This window comes from Plecotus auritus (assembly GCF_963455305.1).
Source record: "Plecotus auritus genome assembly, chromosome: 5".
In the NCBI taxonomy this organism is placed as follows: domain Eukaryota; kingdom Metazoa; phylum Chordata; class Mammalia; order Chiroptera; family Vespertilionidae; genus Plecotus; species Plecotus auritus.
This window is the reverse complement of record NC_137776.1, coordinates 42,992,666-43,000,888: the sequence shown is the minus strand read 5'-3', so window position 1 is coordinate 43,000,888 and position 8,223 is coordinate 42,992,666. Positions and strand designations below refer to the sequence as shown.

The 8,223-nt window shown below is 37.9% G+C and overlaps 1 protein-coding gene across 1 annotated transcript; it reads left to right on the top strand.

Moving 5' to 3' along the window:
* Positions 1-325: 325 nt before the first annotated feature.
* Positions 326-7,188, top strand: PJVK (pejvakin; the record flags this gene model as incomplete). Its single annotated transcript, XM_080668888.1, has 6 exons — positions 326-536; positions 1,277-1,472; positions 1,987-2,128; positions 4,319-4,436; positions 6,496-6,594; positions 6,806-7,188. 6 exons carry the CDS (start codon positions 326-328, stop codon positions 7,096-7,098), a joined length of 1,059 nt encoding a protein of 352 aa, XP_080525014.1. The 3' UTR covers positions 7,099-7,188.
* Positions 7,189-8,223: the final 1,035 nt, after the last annotated feature.

Below are 8,223 nucleotides of genomic sequence, written 5' to 3'. Positions count from 1 at the left end.
CCCTCATTCAGGACATTGCTAGCATTTTGAAATTATTAGTTTTCTGTGTATATTTTAGTGCTATAGACTGCAATTCCAAATTAGACTTACTTTTAGTATATCACTTTACACTGTTGATCTATAATTCATCACCTGAGCACACCAAGGGAGGCAGTGTTGTGAACTGTACACTGTAAACTACTTGGTGGAACCATGCTTTGTATTTTTAAAATATATAATTATATTTAAAATCAAGTAAGGTTTAGATTTGTTCCTGATTTTCTTTGCAAATATGGATTTGTTATCTCAGGGTTGCAGTTGATGGATATTTTGATACTATATTAATATGTTTGCTGCTGCTACCAAGAGCTTTGTCAAGCAAGTTGGAGATGGAGGGAGATTAGTTCCTGTTCCAAGCCTCAGTGAAGCTGACAAATACCAACCTCTAAGTCTGGTGGTAAAAAAGAAGCGATGCTTTCTGTTTCCTAGATACAAATTTACCTCGACACCCTTTACACTGAAAGATATTCTTCTAGGAGACAGAGAAATTTCAGCTGGTAAGTTTAAATGTCTGTTTGGGAGTCACCGCTTATTCAGCTACATTGTTGGTAATCTAAACATAGGTCATTTTTACTGCTTATGTTCATAATATTTACATATTTTCATTGATAAAAGCGACTTTTATTACTATGGCAGTAGTAATATTATTATGATTAACAGTTTGTAATAGTATCAAATCTCTTATTGATTGAATAACTTTGAAACCTATTTTATAAGATTATTGTATAATTTTATTTCAATTATTTTATAAATTGTTTTAATCAAATTAGCTTAGAAAATGGCATAGTAATATATTTCTTCATCTATGAAATGGAGGTATTATTTAGTCTTACCTATCTCACATGGTCAAATGAGATGAAAATAATTTGTATTTATTTTTTATGATTTACTTATTACAGTTGGCAAACTGAAATATATTACAGACTTGTTTAGAAAATAAATGGACATTGAGACAAATTATTTCTTAGAAACATCTGTTTTTTCTTTCAACTATCCAGTGGATCTTGATGCATAAGAAATTCTGTCCAATTTGAGTTCATTTTAAGCACTCTAGCTATTTATTTCTTCTTGTTTTCTAATTAATTGGATGACTATTTTTAATCTTGGTTTGAAACTTTGCCTTTCTTAATAGGTGGTTAATGAAGTCTTAAATAGTAAATTAATGTGTTACCATATGTAATCTACATTAGAATAATTAGTGACATTTGAAAAATATTAACTTCCTTTTTTAAAAAAGGTATTTCATCTTATCAGTTACTGAATTATGAAGATGAATCAGATGTTTCACTCTATGGAAGGCGAGGCAACCATATTGTGAATGATGTTGGGATTAATGTTACTGGATCAGATTCTGTTGCAGTAAAAGCTTCATTTGGTGTAGTAACTAAACATGAAGTGGAAGTTTCAACATTACTCAAGGAAATTAGTTCACGGTCAGTATAATAATTACTATACTGCAGTGTTCTCATTAAATTTTTTTAATTATATAAACTTCATTATAAATTATTAAAACATTCAGGTTTGTTTTAGTAATGTAATGTATTTGTTTGAAATAATACAAATTAGTAATATACCCAAACTTTTGATAGGAGATATCCAAAATCATTTGGTTTAAAGAGAATTTTTAATTGTTCCACAAAATTGCTTTGGATATGAATACATTTGCTAAATTACTAGATTAAAAGAATACAGGAATCTGCTTGCAACAAATATGCTGAGAGTCTCTGTAATAGACTCCTATAATAAGCATGTTTTAAGAAAATAGAAAGGAGAGGCAGATTATTCAATTTCTTTTGAGCATCCTTTCTGATTTGTATTAAGCCTGCCTTGATTTACTTTTAGTTAAGGTAGACTGTGAATGAGTAATACATGATAGCAAAAAATGTATTGGATGATATGTAATCAGATGCCATAGATTCTTGTGACTGTCTCTCTTGTTTATTTTAGAAAAATTAATTTTGACCACAGCTTGATACGTCAGTCAAGGAGCAGCAGAAAGGCAGTATTGTGTGTTGTCATGGAAAGCATTCGAACCACACGGCAGTGCTCACTGTCTGTGCACGCTGGAATTCGTGGGGAATCTATGCGGGTAAAGCCACACTCATTAAGCTTCTTTTATTAGAAAGCTGCAATGGGAATTTTTAAAAAAGTACTCAAATTCCAATGGAACTTGTGTATTTTGTCAAATGTTGAGATTAAAGAACTGCAATGATATGTAGGATTTCGGACAGTAATGGTTTTGTATTAGAATGTGAAAAAAAATCCAAGAAAATTTGGATTGTAAACATGTATAATATAATGAAAACAGAATACTAGTCCTCCTGAAATAATATGCATACTGGAGTCCTCCTATTGCTATTTAAATACTGTTTTAAGAGTAAAAATTAGATAATTTTATTGAATTCTTTGATATTATTTTCAAGTGATATAGTTTATACTTAAATTTTAAAAGTTGAATTTCTATTTTTATAATAAACTAGTGGCCTGGTGCACGAAATTTGTGCACATTAAAAGGGGGACCCAGAGTCAAGTCCCTGCCCACCCACATGCTCCTCAAAATCGCGTGAGACCCAGACCCGGCAGCCACCCCCCCCCACCACCACCAATTGGGCTAGAATCAGCGGTGGGCAAACTTTTTGACTCGAGGGCCACAATGGGTTCTTAAACTGGACTGGAGGGCCGGAACAAAAGCATGGATGGAGTGTTTGTGTGAACTAATATAAATTCAAAATAAAGGAGCGGAGGGGAGAGCAAGAGAACCCTCTGCTCTTTCGGCTCCGCGGGCCAGATAGAACAGCCGAACGGGCTGGATCCGGCCTGCGGGCTGTAGTTTGCCCACGGCTGGGCTAGATGCAGACCTGGCCAGTCCCACCCTTGTCAAGCCCCGCTGGGCAGGGGGCGTAGCCTCAGGTCCCCTGGCCTGGCGTCAGAATGGGGGGCGTGGCCTGAAGTCTCCCAGATGGGGTGGGGGGCATGCCTTGAGGTCCCCCGTCAAGCCCTGCCAGGTGGGGGACATGGCCTGAGATCCCCTGTCAAGCCCCTCTGGGTGGGGGACATGGCCTGAGATCCCCTGTCAAGCCCCTCTGGGCAGGGGGCACAGCCTGAGTTCCCCCGACCCAGCACTGGGGGTGCACCTTGAGGTCCTCCCGTCAAGCCCTGCTGTGTGGGGAGCATGGCCTGAGGTCCCCTGTCAAGCCCGCCAGGCAGGGGGGCACAGCCTCAGGTCCCCTGGCCCGGTACTGGGGTGAGGGGTGCGGCCTGAGGTCCCCCAGCCTGGTGCCCGGGTGAGGGGTGTGGCCTGAAGTCCCCTGTCAAGCCCCACCTGGTGGGGGTCTCGACCTGAGGTCCCCCGGCCTGGTGCCGGGGCAGGGGCATGGCCTGAGGTCCCCTGCCCTGGTGTCAAGGCAGGAGGCGCAGCCTGAGGTCCCTCAGCCAATGCCAGGGTGGGGGGCATGGCCTGAGGTCCCCTGTCAAGCCCCACGGCAGGGGAGGGCGTAGCCTCAGGTCCCTGCTGATTGCTTGTTAAGGCTCCTTATGGGAACTTGGCCTCAGCTGTGGGTGCAGCCATCTTTGTGACTGAGTGATGGTTAATTAGCATATTCCCTCTTTATTAGATAGGATTAATTTTTCTAAAATAATATTGTCAGTGACTAAACACTTCAATGTTAAATCTTTTTAAAAGTCTTAAAAGTAATTGTGTTTATTATTTCAATTATTATATTTGTCCTTGTCATTCACATAATAATGATTTGATTTCTAAATGTTAGAAAGACAGGGTTCAATGATAACCTTTTCAAGTCTTTGAAAATAAAGCCTATATTTAGCTGCTCTCAATTGTTTAACATTGGATCATTTGGGCGTGAACTTAATTTTGGTGATTGCTTTGGAAAGCTGCTCAAAGCTCTGGGGGCTTTGGAACAGTAGACAGGGTAGGCTTAAAAAAAGCTCTAGCACTTAAGCACAGTTGGTTTGCAGTTGAAAGAAAAAGGCTTCTATGCCAGAGAGCTTAACTATTGTGGTAGCACTAATCATTGGCTCCAATACCAAAGTAAATGAGAGAGTGGTGAGTGCTATTTCCTAATATAGATCGAGATCCCATTGGACCATTTGGAACTCTGCTATAAAGTTTTCTTCCAGTAGGATAATTCTTTACTTGGAGTAGTGTTTTGTTTGCTTATTTCCTTTTGATAGGATTGAAGGAAATGTTATGTTCCACCAAAAAGTTATCCTTACACGTTCGTTATGCTCCTTAATAATGTTATTTATTTTTTTAATATAGTTTCATTTTATGGATGAACAGAATCCCAGGGGAAGGGACAAAGCTATTGTTTTCCCAGCACACACAACCATAGCTTTCAGTGTTTTCGAACTCTTCATTTACTTGGATGGTGTCTTTGGTGAGTGAGTGATTTGTATGAAATACTGAATGGATTATATTTTTAAGAATTTAATTATCTCGCTTTGTCTCTTTAATTATAGAATAGTGATGCTCTCAGTACTGTCAATCTTTTTTCTAAAATTTATTTATATTGATTTCAGAGAGGAAGGGAGGAGAGAGCGTCAGAAACATCAATGATGAGAGAGAATCTTTGATTGACTGCCTCCTGCATGCTCCCCATTAGGGATCAAGCCTGCAACCCAATGCGGCATGTGCCCTGACCAGGAATCGAACCATGACTTCCTGGTTCATAGGTCAATGCTCAACCACTTAGCCACACCTCTGGGCAGCACTGTCAAGCTTATGCTTGGATGAAGTAGCTAGGAAATGCTCTCTACTCCCTACTTACCCAGTACCTCTTTTCTGGTTCTTGGTAAAGGCTATAGACTCCCACCACCCCACTTACAATTACAGATAAGAGCTAAAATGGAATCCACTGACAAAAGTATTCCTTGACTTATGGGGAGATAATACATGGCATTCTAATAGATAGTTTTTTATTATGGCAAATAGAGGAGTAAGTAGACAGTAAGATGTCTGAAGATGTCAGGGCACCCAAACTAGTATATGCAAAGACAACTTTTCTTTAATTTTTATCTATTAGAGATCCGCCCTGCCTCAACTCTCCCTAAAAATAACTTTGAAAGTACAAATACTGCCCCTAAAATTGTCACCTTATGTAATACCTCAGTGCAGCTTACTTTATTTATTTTTATTTTTTAAAATATATATTTCTTTATTGATTTAAGAGAGGAAGGAGAGAGAGAGAGATAGAAACATCAATGATGAGAGAGAATCATTGATCGGCTGCCTTCTACACAGCCCCTACTGGGGATCGAGCCTGCAACCCAGGCATGTGCCCTTGGTCAGAATCGAACCTGGGACCCTTCAGTCTGCAGGCTGACGCTCTATCCACTGAGCCAAATGGGCTAGGGCAGTGGTCGGCAAACTGCAGCTCACGAGCCATGGTTTGCCACTCTGTTGACTAATGAGTTTGCCGACCACTGGGATAGGGGCTTAATCACAAGGAACAACAACAGCCTGTAATTATTGGAATTGATAGTCTAGGTCAGTGTTCGGCAAACTCATTAGTCAACAAAGCGGCAAACTGCGGCTCACGAGCCGCAGTTTGCCGACCACTGGGCTAGGGCAGTGTAGCTCACTTTAGATTTCTACACTTCACAGACCTTTAAGGTTAGGAGGCAGGCCAGCTCAAGTCTAGGTGTAGGCCAAAGGACCAGGCAAGTGAGCCCTCTGGTCATGGTAATTTCTAAACATTTTTAGACCTGTTGATGTTTGTTTCTGCAGTTCTATTGGAAGAGGGACTAGGGAGTCCAGAGGCAAAACAAAACATGCAAATTAAATTCTCTTTGGGACCCTTCAGGTGTAGGTTTTTTACAATTATATTGTTAGGAGGAGTCTGAACTGATAGAACTGATATCCATCAAAATTTAAAATGTGCATATACTTTAGCTTTACTTACACTTTTAGGAATTTAACATATAGATATACTTACATGTGTGAAATGATATGGGGATAAGGATATTCAGTTCATAATGAAAGATTGGAAATAACTTCAAGATCTATTATCAGCAACTAGTTACATAATGGTGCATCCATACAAAGGAATACTAAGAATGAGGAAGCACTACATATCCTGACATTGAATAATTTCTAAGAGGTATTTGAAAGAAATGTGTATAATATATAATGTTTTGAGCCTAAAGAATTTTATGTACATACATACATATTCCTTTATGCATGCAAAATATATGGAGTATTTCTGGAAATATACACAAGAAAGTTAATGTGGTTCCCTCTGGGGTGGAAAACTGAGGCTGGGGTCAGGGTAGTCTAGAGATTTGTCACTATACCGCCTTGTTGTGCTCTTTGAATTGTGTACCATGTGAATGTTACCTTTCCTGAAAATATATAAAATTTAACTTAAACATCAACCACAACTACATCAACCACAAAATATGAGTTCAACTTATAACATCTTCTAAATTCTTTTATAGACCTTTGTGTCACTTCAGTGTCAAAAGGAGGATTTGAAAGGGAAGAAACAGCAACGTTTGCCGTGCTCTACAGATTGAGAAATATACTATTTGAAAGAAGTATGTCCATGTCCATTGAAGAGTATTTCAAATGTATTCTTTTCTTCTGGGGTCAACACTTGAGGTTGTCTACTAGTAATCCTGTTAAGAATTTAAATTGAAAAGCCAAATTATTTCATGACTGATGGCTTAGATTCACATGGTTATAAATGCAGCTTGGTTATTTTTTTTTTATTTGACTTCTGACACATTTCTCTGTTTCTGTCTTTAGATAGAAGAGTGATGGACGCCATTTCTCGTTCACAGCTTTACTTAGACGACCTTTTTACCGACTACTATGATAAACGTTTCAGCATGACTGATATTTCACTCAAAGAAGGGACTCACATCCGTGTTAACTTACTTAATCACAACATTCCGAAAGGACCTTGCATACTCTGTGGGATGGGGAACTTAAAAAGGGAGACGGTTTATGGGTGCTTCCAGTGCTCTGTTGATGGGCAGAAGTACGTGAGACTTCATGCAGTTCCTTGTTTTGATATTTGGCACAAGAGAATGAAATAAAATGAAAAAAAATGAATGCACTTTGCTGGTGTTTAAGGTGCAACTGTGCCACACATCTTTCCAAAATGAATCGTGGCTAATTAAAGAGGGAAAGAAATTAACCTGTCTGGGCATCATTTTCTTCATGTATAAAGTGGAGGTGATAACGGTCTCCTCGTAAGTTGTATGAAGGTTAATATTTTTATATGAAAAAAAGGCTTAAATATAAAATTAAAGATGTAGATGCTCCTCTATAAAATCTGCCACTTACATTAGAAGTATTTTGGGGATTTAGTCTATCATTTTAGGTAACTTTTTACATAGAGATTTTTTGAAATACCAACTTTATTTTTAATTGAGTTTTAATTAACATTTAAAGATGAAAAGACTGCACAAGAGGTGACTTTATGGTGCTTTAACTGTTGCCCTATTTCTGGTAAAATGAGAGAAATGTGTTAATAATTTATTGTAACCTAAGTGTTTATTGCAGGATCAAGTTAAAAGCACACTGAGCTCAGTGTGGGGCAGTGTGCACACAGTTCACAGGGTGGCTGACAGTAGCAATGGGCTGCCATGTACAAAAGCTGGCTAGTTTGGCTCTATAAAACTCACTGCTGTCATTTTAAAGTTAAGACAGCTAGGAAATGTTTATTTCTTTTCTCCCCTGAAAATATTTTAAACATTTAACATATTTAGTTCTAAGAGATCTTTTTCATCTACTCTGTAAGACATCTGAAATTTGTCATAAACAACCTAAAATTATTTACTATATACCCTTAATGAAAATAACTGCAAAAATAATATGTTCAAATTCTAGAACTCACAGTGTATAATTACACCACTCATTACTAGGCATATGCCGATGAAGGCGTAATGCAGTCATGTAAATACGAACTACTTGTGCACTATAAGCATGTAGAATGATTAAAATTTTATTTTTTAACTAAGTGTGATTAGTTTCAGAATCAATCTCCGTATTCATTTAATATCAACTATAATCTTTTAAAAGATAAGTTTAAAAGCACTTTGTATGAAAACAATGGAACAGAAAGGTTAGAATTATAGTTTGTATTATCTGATAATTTCCATTTATATCTTTGGTCACTGTATTTTATTTTAGACAGAGTATATGATTCTAGTGCAAAT